This window comes from Grus americana, chromosome 3 (genome assembly GCF_028858705.1).
Source record: "Grus americana isolate bGruAme1 chromosome 3, bGruAme1.mat, whole genome shotgun sequence".
NCBI classification, from domain to species: domain Eukaryota; kingdom Metazoa; phylum Chordata; class Aves; order Gruiformes; family Gruidae; genus Grus; species Grus americana.
The window spans coordinates 89,723,672-89,748,044 of record NC_072854.1 but is presented as its reverse complement, the minus strand read 5'-3'; the positions used below and the strand labels follow the sequence as shown (position 1 = coordinate 89,748,044).

Here is a 24,373-nt window from a genome sequence, read left to right as displayed (position 1 = left end):
ATATGCCTGTGTTGGGAGTGCACAAATACTAACATTTGCATGTATGTGACTTGTTTGTAAATGCAATGCTAACATTAGGTTGACAGGGCTCCTTAGCCTTTGCCGGGTGGGAGATACGCAGCAGGAGGCTCGTGGAAAGCTCAGGCTGCAACTGTGCTTTGTCATGCTACACTGTATATTTGGAAAACCTCTCGTCTCAGTACGGCTGCAGGTTTGTGCCAATGTTTAGTCAGTAAAAAGCCATTTGTTCCATGACGCACCTCAAACTAGAACCTTACTGACTTCATCCCCTTTCTGACTTCAGCATGGCTGCCTGGATCTTCATACAGGAGACGTCAAGACAGTATAAGGAGGACAAGAAATAATCATAAGTGGTGAGAAGGAAAGGGAAATGCCCTGAATGAAACAGCTTGGAAAATGTAGTGAGATCCAAGCTCTTGGCCAGAGCCCAGCCCAGTGAGTACCTTGTCCACGAAGTTTGGTTCAATAACATTCTGCTTCTCGCTTTCAGCAGCTGCTTCAATAGTGACAAAGAAAATGTTGATCCCTGATTCTCTGGCCAGCCTGGAGGCCTCCTCCACTCGGTCGGTTGGCCACCCATCCACCATCACTACAACCACGTTGGGTGCTCCACCTCGGTTTCCATTAGCATCCAAAAAGAAGTTTTTGTTAACAAATGAAAGTGCCTTCCCTGGAATAAAAGAGGAGATGAGGATGAGTTACAGGTCTGGAAGCACTCCATTTGATAATTTCTCATGAAATGGTAGGCCGAGGGCTGATTCAAGTGTTGGAGCCCCGCTGAGAGCTGAGCAAAACGGTTTCTGTGGCTGTGCGAGTGGGAGGGGAGGTCGCTGCTGCCGGTGCCTCCTGAGTCTTCCTGCACTGAACCCCATCTGCCACCCTCCCTGTGCCCCAGGGGGACTGGGGGTGACAAGCTGGGTTAAAAAGGATCCCTGACACATTGGTGGGACCTGCCCATGAGGAGAAAGGTAAATCCTGTCCACTTGTGATGGACTGCCAGCGCCCTGGACCAACTCAGGCAGGTCACGGTAGGAGCAGTACCCCCTCGCCAGCCCTGCCCTAGCGCTGAGCACCGCTTGGTCACAGCCTCCGTACCCGGTGAGAAGGTGTGGGATCGCTACCGCTCAGGCTCTGGAGCCCTCCCCGAGCTGAAGGACATGCAAGCAGCCCCATCACCTACCAACGTTGGAAAGTCCACCCTTCTGTGGGATTTTCTCAATGGCGTTTCTTAGGTCCTTGGAGTTGGCATAAGTTTTTAAGTTAAATTCTGTGGAAGGGTCATCGCTAAAAGAAGCAATGAGAGCAACTGTCAGTTGTTTTGCTTTATGTGCAACAATCCGACAGCTGTAGGACCCGGCTGTGCTACCTGGGTCCTGAGTGCGAGCTGGAGTGAGAACTTTAGCATGCGTCAGCCACAGACCTACAGCTGCCAGAGCGTGCAGTCGTGCCCTGCGGCAATGGGAGAAGCTCTTACCCGTACTGAACAATGCCCATCAGAGGACCAGCGCTGCCAATGCCAAGGGCTTGAGCCACGTTACTGAGGAACTGCTTCTGGAGCTGAAAGCGGCGTTTACCGATGCTCCAGCTCCCATCCATCAAGAAGGACAAATCAACCTTGCAATCTGAGACACATAGAAACACAGAAAATATTTTTAGTCCTTTCTGATACCTATGCTTCTTGTGAGGAGCAAAGGCCTAAAAAGTCTGCGTCCAGTGACTTGTCCTGCTGCAGAAGCTCTACCAAAAAGCTTTTGACAAGGACAAGTCACAGATGGGGGCTCAAGTCTGTCCTGCTCATTGGTAAACATGGTCCTTGGCATGATTTTCTCCCATAAGACATCCAAGCCTGGCTGGGTGACAGAAGGGCAAGAGGCTGTCCCCAGGGGTCAGTCTGGGAGCACCACATTTGGGGGTTAGGGAGGAGAAGTCATCAACACAGGAGCAAGCTGGCTTGTGTCCTGTGCTCTGAGAGCCGCAGCTTGGGTTCAGCCCGCTTTATTCACAGCCCAGAGGTGGTGAGAGTTTGTAAAGCCAGAAGTGACCCTTGGATTTTGTGGTCTGGTCACCTGCAGAGCACAGACTATAGGGATTTCCTTGGTTACCCTTTTGTGGGCTTAACTGGTATGATAGATGTAACAGGAACAGTTCTTCACCTACTGTGTTAATGTTGCTCAGAAGGGAGGGAAGACCCACTCAGTTCCCTAAATGTGTGATGCCCAGAATGTGCCTTGGGGCAAAGGACATCATGGGGTGTCTTCAAGGAGCTGCTGACTGCAGTCCTCGCAGCTCTGTGCTTCTGAATGAGAATGGTTTGGCTACTTCATTCTGGGCTGGAGCTAACAGCAGGGATGATGATTTCATTTGGTGTGTTCGAACTGAATAGGGGCTCTTTTTGCACGCAGCTGTAGGCTTGTACCTGTGTGTGCAGCAGCAGCAGCGTGCTGTTGTGTGTTGCCTCTCTGGGCTGAAAGCAATATTCTAGAAAAGCTACACCTGCACCTAAACAAACTCTTCCCTCTATACCAATGAACCTCATCTTTGTGCCTCTGCAAATGCTGTCTTCCTCGCTGTCAGCCTGCTTTTACGTCTCTGCAAGTTAGTGGTAAAACATTCATTGGTTGGACTGCGACCAGGAGCGGGATCAAAATTTGGCTTAACTAGAGCGCTAATTAACATGTTTGCTCTCTGGTGTCCGGGTCATCCCCATCTCTTGATTTTTCTCCAATGATGCCTCCTACCAATCAGACTGTCCAAAATAGTGTGTTTTAATCATTAGGTAGCCCGAAGGCTACAAAGCGCCAATTGTTCTTACTGGCTTATGCAACTGCCTCCCATCTCATTACCTTCAATTTTTTGTCCCGTAGCTGTCTGTTTTTCTAATTTTAATAATGCTGAATTATAGAAGCGTGACTGAGAACCGTGTTCATTCACAGCAGATAGTGAGGCAAGGCCGGGAACCCACAACAAATAATACCTCAATTAACGGCCAAGTTTTCCTGAATTTCCTGTCCTTCAAAGGGAGCTACACATGTGGTCTATATGTGGAAAGCGGGGAGTTTGTTAGCCAGCAGGGTCTGGGCATGCAAAGATTTACACACACATATACAGACTTAATTTCTGGGGAGGATTCAGACAGCAGGACTATTTCGGCGCTGGGACATCAGTGGGACTCCACGAGAGCACAGGCTAAAGGTGCTCTGCAGGGAGCTGAGCGCTTTCTGATTTGCAGGGAGGCAAGAATTATAGCTTTTATGGTCCTAGAGGTATCAGAGGGATGAGAGTTTTGATTCTGATGTGCCTTATGTCAGTTCAACTGCTGGAAACACAGCTGTGCTTGCCTGCGTCTCTGCTACACTGAGCTCTGCTTTCCTGCGGTGCAGTTGGGTCTGTAGGGTAGATCCTTCCCCTTTTCTTCTTTCCCTTATTTCTGTATCAGTTTTAGGTGTGTTTGACATCTTTGATAGGGAAAAAATACTTAGGAGGAGCATCTGGGAATATATAGACGTTTGGTTTAGTAGTTAATGTAAAAAGTCCTTGAAATGCCAGTTCTGCGAGAGACAGCGTTCGGCTGCTGGAGGATGGGCAAGAGAAGGACCCAGGCGCCAGTGGGACGGTGAAGCCCCCTCTCCAGGGCAGCTTCCCATGAGGAGGCAGCAGACGACCCCATCTCTCCACTCGGAGCTTGCTTTCTCTTTCTCCTTCTACCCTGGGCCCCATCTAAAGATAAGCTAATGGGAAAACCTGCCATTAATTATAAAGGGCTGTAGAAGATTTCCTTTTCAGAGCAGAGGACCCTACATCTCCATCCCTGGACTGAGGGATCTTCGATGCTCCTTCTACATCTCCTCTCTCCTTGCTGCAGCAGGTGCCAGGTCCCTTCTTCAGGTGGTTTCCTCCCACCCACTGCTGTGGGAAGGGTTGCTGTCCTCCACCATCAAAGTCCCTGAGTGAAGCACTGCGTCCCAGGAACGTGGAGCTGATACTGCCCAGGAAAAGGTAGCGGTGAGCAGCCACCATCTCCCTGCCCAGGTAAGCTAAATCTTGACTGTTATTTCTTTCCCTGTAGAAGCAAAAACCAATTACATGTACGAGAGGGGTCAGTGGAGAGCGCTTGCTGCGCCTCTGCAAGGGAAAAAAATGCATTCCTTGAGTTTCTTAGGCTTTCTTGAAAACTTACCTTTTGCTATTTAGTTTGAATGCATTCTAGCAATGTGTAATTAATAAAATGGTGTCACTTAATTATGAAATTAATTCTGAGGTACATACTTGGGTTCCCTTGGGAGATGGACTCCAGCGGCTTTGGATTCAATTCCTCCTTTGAACTGAAGCCTAGAGAGAGGAAGGAAAGGCTCCATCGATGTGTGCTCGGTGGCTGCCCTCACTCTGGAAGGAAGCAGGCAACGGGGTGGCTGCAGAGTCTCCCCTGGCTTGAGGACTGACGTGAGAGGATGGGGAACACATCCCTGGAGCTTACCTTTTCCCACCTATATCGCTGCTAGGATAAAACAAGAGCGGGGTGCATTTCTAGAAGTGCCACCAAAATCTCTCCAAGCACGAACTTTGACTCTTCTTTGCGAGTCAGTTCCTTCACTGCAAGGGCTTGAGAGCAGCATGCACAAGTAGAGGGTTCCTCAGGTGCAGAGGCTGGTGGCCATGGTGCAGGGTGGTGACCTCCCAGCACTCTGCCCCTGTGAGAAGCAGTGCTGCCACGCTGCTGGCTCACTGTGCTTCACCCGTGCTTTACAACGAGCTGCACAATGTCCAAAGCAGATGAGCGACAGATTTAGCACGTTGCTATTCTGTCTGGAGAGAAAGGCACGGGCAGTGACTCACCCTGCCGTGTTACAGCTGGGAAGCAATGCAAGCTGCAGCTCCTCAGGTGCTCCTGGAGGACTGGGTTATTTTGGAAAGCACAAAAGAAACAGGGTAAACGGTGGCAGAGAGCTACAGTCAAGTCATGGGAAACAGTCTCACGAGTCACTACTAGATTTTAGCTGAGGCCTCAACTGAGATGTTTGGATGGTAGCAGCCTTGGGAACATGAGTTTATGTCCTTGAGAGATGCACTGACTCACAGGACGTCATCAGGCCGGCGTCAGAAGGTTTAAAAATGCTGAACTTTCTTTGTTACTTGAATGTCTCGTGAGAGTCTCCTACAGTACAGCATCTCCCTCCTGAGCAAGGGCAAAGAGCTATTTCTTTTCACTACAGCACGACAAGATTAAGGGGATTTAGCTGGGATAATCCTCAGAAGAGACAGCAATGATTAGACAAGCCTCAAACCGAACGCTCACCAAGGAAGCAGTTGGTCAAAGTAACAGCAAAATGGCTCATTATTTTTGTAAACTGCCTAGTAATTTTTATTAAAAAAGGAGGGGGAAGATTTCCTGAAGTTGAGACTTATTAAAGACAGACTGCAGAGAGAAAGTAAAAACGTAACTTTAGAAAGTGTGAGCTCACTATAGAAAAAAGATGAGAAATTACTAGGTGCCACAGAGTTTCTGTCCACAGCGGGCAGCCACAAGCAAGCCAAGCATGAGAGCATGAGTGTATGTAAAGACAGCAGGCAGCAAAGGGACATTAGTGAAGGTCACCACCTAAATATGACGGGAGGTGTAGCAGCTCTGAGTGCATGGACTGCCTAAGCTGGTTGCTGAAGATATTAATGACCAAGCCATAATAATGCAGAAAGCAGCCAAGAAAATGGGGGGGAAATACCAGCTCCAGCTCCGTCTATCACCACTCCTATTTCATTCCAGTTACGTCTAATGATCCACCCCTCGTAAGGGGCAAATACAACTACTTTGAGTCTGTCCACCTGCATGCTGAAAGCTTTTTGGGTTTTGGGTCAGGGGCCAAGTTAGTATGAAGTCTGAGTATGCAGTGCCTAATGTAAAGCCTCCCTGTGCTCCTACACAAGCTTTGGAGCAGATGCTTTCTGGACAGGGCACAGGGGCTCTCCACCCATCCCAACACTGGCTCCTGTGCCAGTTAGTGGAGCTGGCCCTCTCCTGCCAGAGCAGGCTGGCCCCGTTCGAAGGTGGGCTGGTGAGCTTGGCTCCAGCTGGCTTTGTCCCTCCTGGCTGGAGCTGTTGTCCAGCACGTTGCTGGCTTGTGCCTCAAGGGCTTCTGGTAGTGTGTGCTTGCCCACAGGAGGCCCATTTGGATGAGGAAAACATCAGTAGCGGGAGGCAGGGTGGTGGTGCTGGGGCAGGACTGCCTGAGGTTGGGCACTGACTCCTGAATAAGGAAAAGCGATATTTTTTGAAACAGAGGTGAAACAAACCAGCTCTGTCCAGTGACAACTGCTGCAGCAGACATTTCTGACCTGTCTCAGACCTGAAAGTCTTGCTGCCAGGGACCAAATCTGCCTTTGGCCTGAGGAAGGGCACGAGGCAAATCCTGTACAGGTGCAGCTGCTGCTCCTGAGAGATAAACCCTCTGCTGTGTGAGGCACTGTGGGGTGTGGGTGACTGAGGAGTATTTTACCTGAAAATACTTGATGGGAGCAAACCCAGCAGCTGCAGGCATGGAGAAGCATGAGCGTGACCTGGGGAGGCACCAGTGGCACGAGGTACAAGCAGCAGCAGTGCAGGGAGGGGAAACAGGACGGGGTTAGAGGAGGGGAGTGAATCTTGGGCTTAGGCTGGTGTGCGTCCGTGGCCACTCCTTGGGTAAGTGTGAAGGTCAGTTCAACAGCCGGGCAAAGTAAAGCAAAGGAGCAGGAGCTGCAGGAGAGCACTTTGAGGGAAGTGGCCATGGAGCCAAGTGTTTCTTGCAGGCTCAGGCTGGGCTGTGCACTTGCATCTGGTGACCCTGCTGCTCCACCAGCAGCCACAGCCTCCCAAACCCAGGAGAGAAAAAGCTTGCCAGTGTGATTTGGCCATGTCCGCTCTTTGCCTTTGCTTTGCCTGTGTGTAAATGCTTTCAGGCACAGTCCCACAGACACTTTCTGGTGGTGCAAACCAGCCCCACCACCCAAAGGCAAAGCCAATCTTTTGCCAGGCACCCTCCCGCCTGCCTCTGCCCTGCCACCGGCCCCCATGCCTGCCTGGTGTCAGTGGGATGCAAGGAGAAGGGGGAAAGAACAGAGTTAAAGAAGGAAAAAGGTTAATGATGAGCTGGACCAGCTCCCTGACACAACCTACCCTCTGGCCACGCAGGCGGCTGGGAGGCAAGACGGCTCTTTTTGCTGGCAGCGCTGGCTTATGGTGGGTTTATCTGATGCAGAAGTTATGGGTGACATGATACAGAGAGGCAAAAGAAGCAATGACTTGGACCCTGTCTTTGTCAACCACACAGATGAGAAGGATTGTGGTTTTTTTCTTTAAAACCTGAAATAGTTGGCCGCTTGCTCTCCTGACTGTGTATGTTCCAGTACAGGCTTTAATTACATGGACACGTAACAGTTCCTCAATAATAGACCAAAGCCATGCTTCATCCTGCAGCCTGCGCACCACATACCTCACATGTGCCAGCTTGGTGTCCCATATGTGCAGTTCCCCCACTTGCCTTATTTGAAGAACAGAAAGTAGGTGGATTTAACACTGTAGTGAAATTAGATATTAACATGCGCCATTCATTTTAGTAACTAAATTGTATAGGGGAGCTCATTCACAGTGGTCTGCCTCATGCATTTATCTGCATCCAATAAAATCCATATTCTTTACCCAGGCACACTGCTGACATTAGCTTTGTCGGTATGGAAAACCCAAGCATAGTCGATGCAGCACTTTTCATTTTTATTAATTACCAGTTCTTGAAGGTTGTAGGTCAGCTGGCTGATTTGTGCTTAGTGTAACAATAAGGTCACCCACCAAATAATCTTCCCCCAACTAATTGGGGAGTGGTCAGTCTCTATGAGTCTCCCTGTTCTGCCAGTCCAATTTAATATTGTTATTGCCATGGGAATTTCAACTCGCTGCATGGGCAGCCTGCTCCATGCTAATTAAAGTTCCCTTCACTGATTGTCACAGCTGTCTGTGCTGATTAACCTTCCCATTCATTTAAGTAAGACAGCAATGACTACATCCATGCCAGAAACCATTCCTTTGAAGTGACAATCTGAATTCATCAGACTTTATCACACTATCTACACAGGCACTTCAGTTGCTGAGAAACTATTAACACAACATCCCTTCCCCCATGCCCAAACTTTCATTGCATTTAATGCAATCTGTCATTTTCTGCCTCAAAATACCCCCCCCTGCACCCCTGGCCCTAGTGCTGTAGCTTTTTCTAAATAAGCACACCAATGGCTTAAACTGCAGAGGGTAGTAACACTTCCTCTCTCTGGCTCCGACTGCTGCTGCTGGAGAGGGGAGATCTGTTCATGTTTGAGATGATGCAAATTTTGACTCAACAGCCACTACCGCTGACACTGCATTTGCAAGCTAATGCATATGGGCTATGCTGCTCGTCACAGCCAGTGCAAGGATTAGTCATGCCCCAGCTTTGAAGTAAGCAGAGTGTTCAAGGGAATGGTCTTTACGAGGGCCACCAGCACAGCCCTCTCCAGCAACAAAACCAGTGATGGAAAAGACATCTTATATAGGATGGTCCAGCCCCTCATAACAGAGAGGCTACCCTGTCATGAATTGGCCTGTAGTTTGTGTAGTCTGCTTTAAATGGTCTGAGGAAAGGGATCCCTTAAATATGGAACATGTAGAATCTGTAGTTGGTAACTGCTTCTGGTGAAGGGTTGTGAAAGTCTCTGTCTAGCTGCTGCTTGAGCCTGTTACAAATACAGGGGTCGGTTTTTTTTCCCTCACTCAAGGGGTTAAAATGTTAGAAAATTTCAGTCATGCTCATTATTCTTTATGCTTGGCTTAAATCCTCCTTCTCTTATCTGAATGTCTTTCCGAAGTACACTGACGTCAGAATAATCTGTCGTCTTCACCGATTGCAGCTCTAGACTGTGATCCCAACTGTGGCATTCCCAAAATACCTTCTTATTTACAGATGGATTTCAGTAGCTAGAACCCCTTTCCTGCAGTGTAGCTGCCAACTCGTTCCAGCGCTCATCTGTTCTGCTCCTGCTTTAGGCAGGAACTCAAGACTGATGCAAGCACAGAATAATTTTAACTACTAAGATGTAAATGACATACCTTGTTTATCATTTTAAATACTGTAATTACTCCTTAAAATGAGATTGTTATCAGCAGTGTCATGGGCATGATGAATAGATTTAGCTTTTCCCATGTGTGATGGAAACCAATTATTCCCAGACTAGTTATTGGATGCTATAAATATTTACCTGTGTCAAAAAGGCTCAATGCAGGTTTCCACAAGTCTGTTTCCATTGCTTTCACACATGAAAGAGAAAAAAAATATTACTGAAAAAAATGGTATTACTAGAGATTACAAAGTTCTAATTCAATTTAGAAAGGTCAATTCATACAGTGAATTATCATGAACAACTAGGAGCTAAAGAAATCAGTAAACTGGGAGACCTTTATGCACATATTTCAAGCCATATTTAGGAGCCTCGTATCACTGCCTCCAGAGCACTATTTTTTATGAATTTTAAATATGCCTCTTTAGATCTTGTTCCTCTAAATTACATTGATACTGAAGCAAGTATAATGACTTCAGTATACTTTTGCTTGGGTTAGATTGTTTTCCACTGAAAATCTGCAAGTAGCACTCATCTACAGATTTCTCTGTCCCGTCAGCCCATACAAACAGACAGACGTTGTCTAATTTTTGCTTGCAGCCTATCAGGCATGGAAAACTTCATCAAAATTGCTGCTTTCATAAATAAACCCCAAAGTGTCTTTGCTGAAAGCTGAAGAGCTTTCCCAAAAAGTGATGTTTTGCTCTGGGTTACAGCCAGATGAAAGTCCTTGCAGCTGACTAGGACAAGAACAATAACAAGGAGCACTGGTGAGATCTTTGACCCCTCAAAGTCCATCTCCAGGTTAGTTCAGGGTGGTTTACAAAGACATATATCTCAGGCCCATTGAATCCATACTGCCTCCCATGCCTGAGTTTCCCTTCTCAGCCTGGCAGCTGATGTGTTCTTGACTAGAGTCAGTAGGTGAACCGCAGTGTAAGTTTGGAAAAAGTCATGGGCTTGACAGTGTCCTCCAGCCTAGTGAGAGCACTGACATTGTCCTTAGGCTGCTGGCCCAGTGAGGAGCTATTAGCTTCTTTTTGGGAGGGAGACCTGTGCATGAGAGATTGCTGAACAAGATGTGTGGTCTGCTTTAGGGTAGGAGGAACCCTGTCTTGTTTCATTGCTAAGCTGATTTTTCCAGACCCCTTTCCCTCCTTATGCTGAGCGCTACTTAGAGACCCTATGAAGAATCTAAAAACTGAGAAGGGCTAAGAAGTCAGTCATGGTACACACAGATGTTTTGCTGTGATTTTGCTTAGAAGGACAATTAGGGTGAAGGAAGGGCAGGCCTGGGTTACGGGGAAGGAAACAGGAGGAAAGACAGGAGGAATATTCCTAGTTTATCATCCACCTGGGAAGGGTCATTTGCCAGAATTTTGTACATCCCTCAGCAGACTCATGAGGAAACAGCAGCGACTGGAGCTAGGGGTGCTGGTTGCAGAGCAGGAGGACCCTATCCATAGAGAAGAGCTGAGCTGGTGCTCATTTGTTATCAGAGTGGCCGACATGTCTTCTGAATGCTGTCACTGAGAAGAACAACAGATTTCAGTGAAACCAGCTTGTGAGTAGATAATCTCAAAAGGTGTGCTTAACCCTCCCAGGGCAGAGAAGCATCCAGTGACTGTGAAAAGATTCGTATGAAGCTACTTTTCAGCCTGATCAGCTGAAAAAACCCAACCAAAGAGCAAATCATGAAGAAGACCTCGCGCTTCATGAATCTTCTGTACAAATACGCTGCTGAGCGAGTTGCAGTGGAAAATGTGCTTAAAGTGGTAGGAACTGCATGGCACATGAACCAGCCGAGGAGCTGTGCGAAGATCTGCCCATCTTTTCTCTTCTTCCTAAGTAGGGGTGTGAGCTGAAGGATGCAGAGCAATGGAACATGCCTGGCCCGTGTATCACAGGTTTGCTTCTGCTGCCAGCTCGTTGCCAGGGACTATCCTCAGAGCACAGGCTTCTCTAACTTCTCTCAGTGTTTAAGCTCAAAAAAGACAGACAGATGCTGAAAAAGGAAAAGACTTTTTTTTTGTCAGCAGGAGCAATGTGAAATTTTTCTAGATTCACTGTTCTCAAGAACTACTTCAACTCAGATGACTGCAGGTGCTCTCATCTGTCCAAATCCTTATGGGTGAGACCTGTCTATTGCTTCTTTGAGCAGTCTTCTTATGGCTCACACCCTTTTAAAACTTTCTGCGGTCAGAAAGCCCCTGTGTTTTCCCTCCTAATGAAGAAAAGCAGTATAGATAAGTGCCAAGGACTTTGGGTAGCTGACTGCAAATATGCAGAATATTCAGCTGAGTGACCCCTAAATCCAGGCAGAAGCTCTATTTCTTGCATGTAGTCCCAGACCCATAAGGAAGAAAGCTCTCAATGAAATGTGTATCTGAAAGGGAAATGATTATTCTTATAAGTAGTTAACATTTTTTTTTCTCATTTGATGATGCTCATAAAAATCAAGGATGACTTTTGAAAATACTCCATGACTAGTCCTTAAAAAAAATTAAAAAATACCACCACTACAACTCTTCAGCATAATTGTCTGAAAAAAATTCTGGGCTGAGTGTGGGACTTCAAGAGACTTAATGTGCATTGTCTAGAACTTGGAAGAGTTGGGATGTTCTGGTGTGTTGGGGCGGGTGTTTCTCAGCACACCCTTTTGCTAACCTGAGCCGATGAGAGGAAGTTCCTCGACAGCCTGGCCAAACCCGCAGAACTGATCGCTGTTGTTTGCAGAGCAGCATGCGTGCGCTTGGTAGGATCAAGAAAAACAACTCTCCTTTCCAAGAAAGCAAGGACTTGTTCAGGAATTTCCCTTTGATCGTTAGAAAAATTGGCTGCTTGGAAGCAACACAGCTGAGCTGCCAAAACCTGGGCTGAAAAAAAGATCAGAACTCATTGGGAATATGGCAAGTATGTGAGTTTTTTCCTTCTTGTTCTGTGATGAAGAAAACAGAATCATTCATGATGGGAAATCTGTGTTTTGTAATCACCTTTGGAGGGACCTCAGGGTGCCTTAAGCAATTAGGTGGGGTCAAACTCTGACTTTGATTTAAACAAGACTCAGCACTATGTTCCCCTACTTCTCGTAAAGATTCAGCTAGCCTGAGGATTAACCAGCACATCCTGTGGTCCGGATGTTAGGGCTCTTCCCATTTCAGCCCTGCCAGGAAGGCAGGTCTGCCACACCAGGTTATCCCCACCCTATATGTGGTGTCACGTAATTAGTACATTGCCATGACCGGCATGTTTATAGGCAACATATTTGCTCTGATGTTCAGTCCAGGAAAATATTGCCCCCCTGTCTCCCCTCTAAAAGTGGGGACTGCATTTTGGCAAGGGAACGGGAATTGAGGGAGCACAAAAAATGTGAGAGTAGAAAAAAAGAAATGGCTGCAACATTGGTATAGCCAAAAAATATGAAGAAGACAAATGCAGATGGAAACCAGAAAGAAGAGAAGGAGACTGAAACGAGGAGGAGAGGTAGAAAAGTGAGGGAAGAGAGTAAATCTTAGGAGGAGGAGACGTGTATCCATTTTAAATATGCTGCAACTAGGTCAACTACAAATTGTCATTTTGATGAGGAGATTGCTGGTAAACTTACTTGGCCAGTGTTTTCCAGAAAGTCCTACTGTGTAATAACGTCCTCTGACTTCAATGTCAACAACCACTTTACTCTCTCCTGTTGCAATGCTCCTCCTGTGCTTCCCAGCTCTCACCAAAGCCCTCAGTACCCCAAGGGCACCCTCACGTGCTGCCGTCTCTCCCTCCCAGGGGCTCTGGTTGGCCATGCTAGAGGTCAGCTCTGTTGCAGCACAGCTCTGTTGCCTTGGCCCAGACTTGGGCGCAATGGTGGAGCTGTGAGCAAGGGCTGTGGGAAGCATCCATGGGGGCCTCCACCCACGCTGCTTGGGGACAATATGTAAGCCCACATCCTCGCCTTTGTTCCTCGTACCTGTGCCTAGTCTTGTACCTTGCTATCCTGATCCTCACCTTGCCTTGCTGGTCTGGTGTCCTGCCTCATTGCTGGGGACTTGTCCAGCAGCCTGGGCTGTTGGCTGGCCCTTGGTACCACCACCGGCCCCGCTCTGCTCTTCTTGTTGGGGCTCTGTGGGTCTGCGGCCCTCGTTGGTGAGGGGCAGCCTTGCCTGCCTTGCTGCCACCCTGGGTCCCGTCCACCCCCCCGCTCTGGCTTCTCCTGGACAAATCTGTCTCTGAGAAACTTTGCTGTCCCATCAAGGGAGAGTTAGTGTTTGTATGCGCACTGAGCACTCTGGAGCCCTGGGAAGTTGTTGGTGGCCTTGCAGAGCGCCTGCTGATGAGGCTGCTTGCTGGTGAAGGATGATGAATTGCACAGCCAGCGAAGAAGGAAAGTACAGGTGATGTTTGTACCCTCAGTATTAAAGGCAACCTTTATGGTTGCAGTCAGCCTGGAGGCTCCTGGGAACAACAGGAACAGAAGATTTAGCTCCATCACAGACCTGATAGGCTGCACAGAGCCTGGTTTTTTGTTTCTCGTTTTGACTAACAAATAAGGAAAATTGCAAACACTGCAGTAGATGTTGATTCCCACGGTCTGAAACAACAGCTCACCAGTGACCGAGCTGTCCTTTGCCTTTCGCATTCAGGAAGCTGCTAGTTGGTATTCAGTGCATGAGGCTTGCCCTGGTCCTCCTCCAGGACACACGGAAATGATCTGCAGTACTGCTTGAGGGCTGATTGTGGGTTGCTAAAACTATGAAAGAGAGCAGAAAATTTGCTGCTAGCAATCTTGCTCACCCAGGTGGGCTGGAGAGCTGGCAGTCCTCCGGAAGGTGGCAACAGGCTCTTGGCGCTGAATACCTGCGTGATTCAGCAAAGAGGCGAGAGGTTAGATGCCAGCGGGTGAGGAGAGGGAAGCACAATAGCAAGGGGTGTGGTGGCCCTGAACTGTCTTTCTGCACATTTTCAAACCAAATGGAAAAGGAAGATGGAAGCTATGGATTTAAGAAAAAGAATTTAAAAGCTGAAAGAGGTGGCAAAACCAGAAGAGTTTAAATGTTAGTAGGTGCTGCACAGTGCAGCTATTCGCTGGTGCACTGGAACAACTGGTGGTGGGTCCTGAGGTGCTGATCATGCTCAGGGCCTGGAAACTGAAAACATGTGTCTCCTTTCAGGGTCAGGCCTTTGTCCCCTAAACTTACACAGACACAAAGTTCCCCTCTCATTTTGCAACAGCAAATGTTATAAAAGACCTTTATAAATGATTTTAGAATCCTGTTTTGCGAACAGTTCTAAGTTTAATTATTCCTGTTTCATTTCCTTCCTAAAAGTTATGCTATTGTCACGCAATAACCAGTGTGATATCTGCGCTCAGCACATCCTGGTATGAACATGGTTAGGACTGAAAACCAGTGCATTACTGCGTGACTTAGATGTGAGTGGTGGAACTAGCTACAGGGAGGAATTAGAGAAAGGAATGTAATGCCTTTACCTGTATTGGGTCGTAAAATATTCCTGTTACTTGCAGAGGTGAAAGTGCCCCTGAATGCTTTGGAAATATTATATTGGTTAGTACGTAGAACTTAAGCACAAGGTTTTCTAGTATTTTAGCAATACAAATCTACTAATTATTATTAATCTAGGAAAGACATACCTGTATTCTGTCCTCTTCCTTGTGCAGCCTGAACCTGTCCTAAGTAGACATCAAAATGGAAAAGTGTGATTTATACCATGTTTGGTTCAGGAATACTGCTACCTGTCTTTTTCACTGAGTCTCATTTTATAGCTGTCAGTTAATGGTTCATATGTAGAGAATTTTCATTAATATACTTTCTCAGGTGTTATCTATATATTTTGAGCCTGCTTAAAAAAGGATTGCCTTGCTCTGTCATGCAGATTCACCTAGTTAACATTCCAATTCACTTATGAATATTACGTGTACCCCTTCAGTTATGAGTATTACTTGTACAAGTCTCTGGTCTGCATTTAAAAGATTTGTAGTTAATGCTGCGATTTGCTTTCCCTTATAACTTTCCTTCTCTCACTCACACTGTTTATCTATATTTATTTCTATTTCAGTACTATCCAGTTGTGCTGGTTGTGTGAGGAAGGTTAAGAAAAGCCCCAAACCAACTCCCTAGACCAGATACTACCCTTTTTGCAGAGAGTGAGTGGATACAAGCAAGTGGGCAGACTGTAAATAATGAGACAATAGCAAAAATAATGTGAAAGAACTCATGTGCCTGAAATGTCTTCACCACTGTCTACACAAAAGGCTTTTTTTAAGGTGATTGGGTTATTAAATTCCCATTGTTCAAAAATACTAAAGGCTCAAAGCATTTGCAGATGAAAACCACATCTTTAATCATGCCTTTATTTCGTTAATTATTCTTAAGAAGCTTGTTAACAAACTTATCCTTTAACAAGCCTTTATTCATTCATTTTCCCAGAAAGATTAATTCCAAAGCCTGGTGAAATCAGTGGGAATGTTCTAGCTGGCTCCTGTGAACACTGGACAGGGGCCTGTGAGATATTTTTATCAATAAGTTATCATAAATGAGACCATTTTGAATGGTTGTCTCAGAAAACAGGAATTGCTGCTCCTTGGGAACTTGATATTGCAAAATTAGGCGACAGCAAATAGTTTGTGTTTGACCCAAACTCAAACCTTTACAGGCCACTGGAAGCCCTTTGATGGGATTTTTGGAGCTGTCCTGAGAGACCTTGTAAACTCCAGACGCCAAAGAGATCCTGTTTAAGGAAATAACAAGCTCATCTGCCAAAACTGGCAAGGCTTTTAATCTCTGTAAGCTTGTAGCTCTGGCTCCAGATGGACCACAGCTAGCCCAGGCTGAGTTTTCAGGCTGTGGAGGGAAAAGTCTGTCTGTGCAGCAGTGTTGCCTGGGGTTGTGCAGGGCGTGCTTTCCACGCGGGAGATCGGTACATGCCGAAGAGGTGGAAGAAAATTAACTCTGAGCCTGACAGCTCACCTTGTTTTGGGTTTGCCACAACCGAGCCCGAATGTGTATGTAACACTCTTTACAAGGTCAGTAGAAACAGAATACAAGAGGGTGAGAGAGAGATTAGCTCAGTATCAGAAGTATTTTATGCCACTTTTTTAATGAGATGCAACCATTGAACCAAGCTGGGCACAAAGTGCAGGGCAGCGCCTTGCCCGAGGATGCCCAGGCACTCGCTGCCTGATGCTTCGTTGCAGCTCAGTGCCTCAGCGTGGCACCGAGGATCATGACATGGCTTATGATTGCAGTGTTTATAGATGCACTGTATTTATTCCCAATCCTCATCTAGGGTCCAAGCAGCTGTGCAAGAAAGGATTGCTCGAAGAGCTAGGATGGGAGAGAGCAAGGGAGTTCGCGGCCCTTGGAGTGTGCTTGGCTAACTGCTGTTGGAAAGAGGCAGAAGCCGTCATTGTACCAGAGCGTGGCTGAACTGAAAGTTGTGCCCAGAGCAGGATAAAGTTTGTATCTGCTTTCAAAGCCCGCTGCCATTGCTGCCTTCCCCTCACGATCGGCCTGTACCGCATACTGCATTGGCGAAGTGCTGCGCTTGCTAGTAGGGCTGATAGGAATAAGCTATCAATGTCATGCATCAGTGGTTTTTAATTTAGCAGTTTTGCCACATCAAGTCTTTAAAGTAGGGGTCCTGCAATGGAGCAGTCTCAGATATTTCTCCTGTTTCTGTATCTTTGACAAACAGAAGACAAAGGGGAAAGAACAGCAAGAGCTAGAGCAGAGGAGTTTTGCCCCTGCTCTAATGCTCTCCTCTGCAAGTCCTACTTTTCTTTTGCCCCTGTGAACTTTTGCCAGTACCAGTGGCTGGAAATGGAAATGCTGGAGCTAACAGCAGCCACAGCCGTGCTCATTCCGACTGTGCTCTATTTCAAGGCTATTTACTTCTGAGGTGTCTTTTGCAGGCAAACTACCAATGCCCTCTGAGAGGTAGATCTGTGAGTCCCTGGAAGCCAAGATGGACAGGAGAACATTTGATTCTGTCCAGTCAAGCCAAACTGGTTGAGGCCAGTGGCATCATCAGAAACTCTGGCCTGAATAATAGGAGTGAGTCCTAAAGGCTCCTCAGACAGAGAAAACTGATACAAACTGCTTTATGTATGGTCATCGCTTCAAAACTGTATTTGTACTTTTCGTAATTTTTTTTTAGCCAGTTTTCTTTTAGAATCAAGAGGCGATCAGGAGAATTCAGGAAGCCAGATACTGAGTAGAGATATGCTGGATATGGTTCTAGAAATGAAGTCTGTGAAATCAGAAGTAAGTCTCCACCACTCCTCCAATTCACAATAACCTGTCTTGAAGTCTGATCACTTTAATCTTTTGGGAGTTAATTTATGTTTAGACCTTCACTAAAGAAAATTATCAAGAAATATGGATCCAAATTGCAATGAAGTCACCATTGAAAGACTTGAAAAAGTGAGTGCTTTTTTACTTTTGGGTTTATTTGGGGTTTTTTTATTTTTTGACTAAAAGTTTGGCCTTATTAAAGGCAAATACAACCTTCCCACTGACTTCAGCGTTGCCAGACCTTTACCCTCAACATGCATCTCTCACTGCCTGGGGAACCTCAGACAGGTTTCCTAATTGCTAGTAAAGACAATAATGGCCTCTTCAGTGCTCAGCCTGCGGCAATAGGACATAGAAAAGAGAGCAACAAGCAGGCACATTAGGTACTGAATGCAGATTCCCACTGAATTTAAACCCCTTTTAATTGTGTTGGCGCTCCTGTAAATTCTTCTGTAAGCATACCTGCACATTTGACTCGGCAAGATTAACCCCTCCAGCCCCTGCCCTTATTCTGGGCTGGCAGCTAAGTTTGACTTAATGATGCTTTCCCTCAAGACCTGAATTGCCCGAAAGATACCTGGCCTGCCACATGCTTGGCTCTGAATTACTTGGCAGCAGGGACGGCTGCAGTTATGTATGTGAGAGCAAAGCTGAGCTCAAGGCACTCGGAAATAGCGACAGAGCGTAAAACCTAATGATGGCCCAGGACTCTCTTCATTCAAAAGCAATCATATCCCCATGCTCAGAAACTTGCAAACAGTTGAAAATATTCTCCTTTACTTGACCGCACAGCTGAGCAATACACATTGTATGGGAAAACACCTCTATATACTTGCATTGCGGGCTGTGGGCTGGAATGGGAGCCGGCTTCTGGATTGAGATGCAGAGCTCTGAGCAGCCACCACTCTGCTGTCAATAACACGAGTGGCACGCCAGGAATAACATCACACTTATGCCAGGCTCCGAACCACAGCCTGAGGTTTTTGAAAGAGCATTGGTTTAACGTATGTCAGCATTTCAGAGCTCTCAGCCCTAAGTTTAGATGGCTATGCAGCCCTCTGCATCTTACAACTCAATCGCGTCTCCCTTTGAGAAAGTAAGACAGAACAAAGCAGTAGGAAAATACAATTAAAACAGCACAAGCTTTGTTTCAAGTGTTGCAAACCCCAGCATTTGTCAAGGCTGAACAGTGCAGATATTCACTAGAAAGGCTTCCCCAGAGCTGTGGATGATCAGCATCTCTGACATTCAGGCCAAGCATCTGTTTTTCAGTTTAAATTCAGACTTGGATTCAGTCATTGAGTTTGCTGAGGCTTGAAAGGTTATTGAATCATTGCTGCCTTAAAATACACTGTACTGCATGCCTTGTGGCACATACTTCTTCACCATACTTACTTGATGCTGCAGCTACCACAGATGAGTATGCTGGGTGGACACTGCTAGAACCTAAAAATAAGATATTTTAATTTTCAGCTATTTAACCAAAAAAACCCCAATGTTAATGAATAAGAATAGATGGAGAAGGAAAGATTAGGGAAAACCAGTTGTGCAAAAATCATATGATAATTCCTTCACAGTGTTTTAAAATCCAAAAGCTGTTACAAAAAATGTATTACAACTTTAACTTATTGAAAGTTATCACAAAATTAATACTTAAATGAGTCTTGATCTATTTATGGAATTCTCAGTCCAGACATGTGAATTGAAGAACTATTTGTTGACTCCTATACCTGAAAATCATGACAGCATTTGGGAATGGAGAGCTTGCTCCCACATGAATCACTTTATATGACAGTATATTATATGTAAAGGTAAACACTAGCCATAAATTTACTGCAAATGAACCCTCATCTCAGAGAATCTACACACATTTGTGTTTCTGTGAGACACACTACTTTTGTATGTATCTCAAAGGCACAATTCTAACTCCAGCCCATCTGCTGGAATTAATTTTTTTATCCATTCCTAATATTTCTACATTGAATTACTGAATTCATGAACCACTAAATCATGGTGTATTCAGCTGCATGTCTTGTTTTAGGAAAGCTGTAGGTCAGGAGGAAAGCAATTCAAACATCCATGCTACTGACCTATATCTCTGACCCTATGCAGGTCCGGTCGAGTCTTGGCTGCAGCTGTTGGGGTTCTGGTTGTTGCAGGTGTTGTGGTTGGCTTTGGTGTCGTGGTGGAAGGATCTGTCGTCGTGGTTGTTGGTGTTGGGGTTGTGGTGGCCATTTGTGTAGCTGGTGTCGGCACTGGGGAAGTCTGATACTCTTTGTGGACTATGTCCCCTGTAGGAACATTGACATGATCACTGCGGCTGGATGTGTGACATGCAGGGAAGCATGAATAGTGCTCACTCTTTAAGGTGATCCAGACACTGGCGTTCTCTTCAGGATGTCTACAATCATCCTCATCTTTGGAGCCGTTAGTGCCTTTTGCTGTGTGGATGTGTAGCACACGTGTCTGTGTGACACAGTATCACACCGCTCTCCAGAGGGGGCTGACGACAGCCTGTCATAGCCTTAGGGTTTCCCCTACACTTTCTCTGCTTTGGGCAGGAACACCTATCAACCTGACAGAGGTCTCAGACCTGTGAAATGGTTCAACCAGCCAGTTGCAGTTTCCAGTTTGCCATCATCTTTTCTCAATGTAATTAAGCCGTTAGAAAGTCCATATAAATGGAAATCAACTGACATCTGGAAATAAAAGATGGCCATTCTGAGTCACAGACCAGAATAAAATACGCATTGCCCACCACAGCACTGAAATGCTTTTGGCAGAAAGACAACTTTCAGGAGATGGTGTCAGAGCTGGAGCAAGAAGTGTTAGGGCTTCAGGTGAGGGGAGCCAGGGAGCCTACCACCTGGGAGGTGCCAATTTCATCTAACTTCGACTCATCTCACAGTTGCTACTACTTTTAAAATGTATCATCTGTTGTGAGAACAGTGACAATTCTAGTTGCAAAATTTGCATCCTAAATATCCTTATACAAAATTGTTAACATACTTACAGCTCTTTCAAGTCATTGTCTTGAAAAAGAGCCTTCACCGTTATCTTCTCCATATACCTATAAAAACCTGCCCTAAAATATATTCATGTTCACCTCAGTCCTGTTTCTCTCCCTGCCCATAGCCCTGGGGATGGCCTGACAGACTGTGTACACTGAAGGGGAATGGTGTGCAGTCTATTCATTGCTGCACAGCACAAGCTTGTATTTTATTGCTGGATGTTCTTCTTTTGGAAACCATCCTCGTGAAACTGTCTGGTGGATTAATTACCACCTAATGCTAGCCAGTGAAAAACTCAGATCTCAGGCAGTTTTAATGGGATAATGCTGAAAGAGAGCTCAGAAGACAAACAAAACAACTCAGCTGAAAAAATCAGTATGAATGGTTCTCTTTGGGCTGAACGGTGCCCTGCTCCGTGCTGCTGCGTCAAAAGAAAGAAGGCAGAGGGCACGGTGATTCTTCCTCTCCGACCTGGTGCTGCAGGGAGCAGGCATGTCAGCTGGCTTTGTACCCCAGGCTGCAAGGAGCAAGGAAGCTGGGAGCTAAGAGTATTAGCAGAAAACCCAAGGAAGCAGCATAGTAAGAGCAGAGAAAAGATGTTGCCTTGGTGCATATTGGTTAGGTTTCTGGTGGAGCCTTTAACACAAGAGGAGGGGTGCCCATCTCCCTCACAGCATCTTCAAAGGGTTTGCAGGGCAGATGCCCTGCATAGCAAATTTCCGAGAGCCTCAGCGCAGGCTTTTGAAGTTCGTCATGCCTGAACTCACCCAAAACACAGGCAGAAATTAAACTGAGAGGGTGCCCTCTCTTCTCTGAGTTGTCACATGCCCTTCACGCACCATCACAGGCCCTCACGTAATGGGGTTGGTTCGGTAGGAAAGAGGCTGTAGAGAGGAGGCTAGTTGGGGGCGGGGGGTAAAGCTGTACGTGTTACCAGTGTCAAACTGCTTCCTATAAGCATCTGCAGGCAGTTTAGACTGGGAGGAACACTGTAAAAGAGCAGCAAGATCCCCAACCCATACCTTGTTCCGATGTTTTTTCTGATGCGTTAGGGGGATCTGCTCTCTTCGTAGCTTTTAGGTCTTGCTCTGGCTTTTTAGGCTCTGAAGCAAAATTAAACACATTAGGAAATGCAGCTCTAGAAGAAAAGAATTTTAAGTCTCCTATTTAGAGATTATCAGTCCTCAAATGAAGGCATCCCATCACCTGTCTTTAGGTAGGTCACTCAGCTTAATCAGAACTTTCTCACCAGGAAAGAAAAAGTGATGGCTGGGTGCCTCTAGGGAGTAGTCACCCCATATTTTTGGTGCCAAATTTAGACATTTTTACTGCCCAAAAGCTCCTGCCAATGTCAATAGAATTTCTGAAGTGAGCAATAAATATGGGTTTTTACCATAATACTCATCAAACTAATGCATCATATTGTTGATTTTTCCTCTGAGTAGCAGCATGTCCTGAGAATCAGGGTCAGAGTGTGTGTAGGGTGTTTGGGGAATACCAGCTAACATACAATATTTCAGTCACTAATTCACGTTCAGATGTAGTTCTTTGTTGCCTGACATTGTCAGATCATCTTGGGGCCAAATCCTGAAAGCCTGGCATAGAAGTAAAAGGGAGATTTTTTTGGTCCTTTTTTTCTTCTAAGATCCAAAGTCATCAAAGTACTTGGAACATTTATTACAGTTCATTTACTGCTATCCTGCAAAAGAACCTGGCTCTGCTTTTATGTCTGACTGAGTACTGGAGGATTTTGATCTTCCATATTTTTTTCTTCTCTAGCTATTTTGGCAGCATTGACCTATTTGAGAAATTGCTTCAGGGTTAATGGTTTCCTAAAAATTTGTATTATTGTTTAAAACAACAGCTTCTGATTGTTTTTACCAGCTGTGAATAGTTACAATTTTGGGAAGGTTTTTCTTGCTTTGCCCAGCATTTGGGAAGCACTGTAACCACCAGCAGCATTTAAAGAAATGTCAGGCACTATGAATCTCCAGCGTCCCTGGGACGAGGACCAAAATTGCATCTCTGACAGCTGATCGGGTGTGAAGCAGGATTTTTTGCTAATCTGGCAGCAAATGAGTGTAATTCTCAAAGGACTGCCTTTACCTCCTACAGATAATGGGTTTAAGTATCCAAGTGCACAATGTGGTCTCTGTAATTTAAAGTAGAAGAAAAAGGTAGCTTTTTTAAAATTAAGAAAGAAGTAGGAAATTCTGTATCACAAGATGGCCCTGGTACCATATTACAGAGATTTTTTTTATCTTAAGAACAAGCTGTTTCTAGCAGAGTACAGCTGCGATGCCTGGGCCGAGGCGGCAGGGCTAAGGAAGGCTGACGGGGCCAAGCGAGGCTCGGGCAAGTTGGATTGTGACCATCAGACCTCTTGGCTACTGTGGGACAGGGCTGAGCAAAGCAAGGCAGTGGCGTCCTCAAGCCCTGGGTTTGATCTAACAGTTATTATTTGCTCCTTCGATCATCCTGGGCTTTCTTTGCGTGAATGCAGAGTCTTTGTTGCTAGGATCCTAACATTTTTATTCATACTGATTCAAGAACAAAGTGAAAGAAACTGCTTGCGTCCTTGGTTTGCTGCAGGAACGGTCTCCTGGTAGTTTGTTTGCATCTGAGACATGACTTGATGATGCTCCCCATTCCTATACTGATTCTCACATAATGTGGATTTTAGCACTGGAAGAAGTCACTGCTTGCAGCCTGCTGAGCTCTGGCCGCGATTGTCCCTGGTGTCGTGTGAGACGTTTGGGCTGAGCCTTCATGTGGGTACATTTAGGAATGACGAGATGTGGTGTTAGTGATTGTTTCTTAGAAAAAGCCAAAATTTCTAAGGTACTGCCTCCCTTCTAGCAGTGCATATTTGGGTCAGTAATTTCTGCGTACCTGGTCAAGACACAGATACAAATCTGTACCTGTTTGATTGTAAAAGCAAACATATTGCAAACTAAAGGCATGGCTTTGAGTGATGAATATTCTGAACGACTACAGCGCTCACATGAAAATGTGCCTTTTTGCAAGTAAAAGCCTAAAGATGAGGAAAGAGCTCTGTACGTTGCTTCTGTGGACCAAACAATAACGGGCAGGAGAAAAGCAGCACTCCATGTAAACTCTGTGTGACCTTGGATAGATGGACCCACTGACAGGCATTTGAGATCATGGAGAACATACAGCACATTTTGTTGCACCACAGCTCACAGAGGATAAGCTCAGGAAGGCTCAGGCTCAGCAAACAGCAAAAGAGCCACATTAGGGAAGTGTCTAGTAGTCTGAAACATTCATTTTGTTTCAGTCACACCCCCAAGGAAGAGCCCGAACATCGCACAGTTGTTATAGGGAGCACAAACAAGTGTCATTTCGTGACAGAAGCATTTCACATACACTTGAATATCAACTACCACCTGGTGTGAGACTTGATCAAAGACCTCTGAAAACAACGAAATTATTTAAACTGTGTTGAGTCTTACAGAGTAGGAGGCTGACTAAAATGGTTATATAGAGTAGTTCTTTATCTCATCATCCTTAGCTAAAGCTGCAGTGCATTGCCATTTGTGTCAATAGTATTATATTATTATTTATTATTATACTCTCAACACTGAATATCCTAAAAGTTAACATGAATAACATTAGGAGAAGGTCAATATGTAGAACCTCAAATGCTTTCATATAATCAGTACACCATCATACTCACTAACAGATTTAAAGCAAAGGGGAAACTCCCTGGGAAGTCCGTGAAACATGGTATGACCAAAAAATAGAAATTGTCTGGGATAATTTCCATATGCTTAACATAAAAAATAACCATGAGGGATTTGGATGAGATACTGAGGGATGCATTAACTTCTAACTCTGAATAATTATACATTTCTATTACGCAACTGAGAAGCTACAACAGAGAGTTGTGAATGGATGTAAGGGAGAGTC

General features: G+C 45.7%; 1 protein-coding gene across 5 annotated transcripts in view; it reads right to left on the bottom strand.

Annotated features, from left to right (window-relative positions):
- Nucleotides 1-24,373, bottom strand: part of VIT (vitrin) — a 55,405-nt gene that overhangs the window by 6,000 nt on the left and 25,032 nt on the right. For 3 of the 5 annotated variants that reach the window (XM_054820863.1, XM_054820862.1, XM_054820864.1), the window contains 11 exons: nucleotides 21,466-21,546; nucleotides 19,523-19,723; nucleotides 18,828-18,878; nucleotides 14,771-14,809; nucleotides 14,609-14,665; nucleotides 13,915-13,977; nucleotides 9,277-9,324; nucleotides 4,288-4,350; nucleotides 1,496-1,643; nucleotides 1,202-1,305; nucleotides 465-691 (listed from right to left, as the gene is read on the bottom strand). In XM_054820863.1, coding sequence (XP_054676838.1) covers nucleotides 465-691; nucleotides 1,202-1,305; nucleotides 1,496-1,643; nucleotides 4,288-4,350; nucleotides 9,277-9,324; nucleotides 13,915-13,977; nucleotides 14,609-14,665; nucleotides 14,771-14,809; nucleotides 18,828-18,878; nucleotides 19,523-19,723; nucleotides 21,466-21,546 — 1,082 coding nt within the window. The remainder of the gene's footprint in view (nucleotides 1-464; nucleotides 692-1,201; nucleotides 1,306-1,495; nucleotides 1,644-4,287; nucleotides 4,351-9,276; nucleotides 9,325-13,914; nucleotides 13,978-14,608; nucleotides 14,666-14,770; nucleotides 14,810-18,827; nucleotides 18,879-19,522; nucleotides 19,724-21,465; nucleotides 21,547-24,373) is intronic. The other 2 variants (XM_054820865.1, XM_054820867.1) reach the window with 2 other exon arrangements.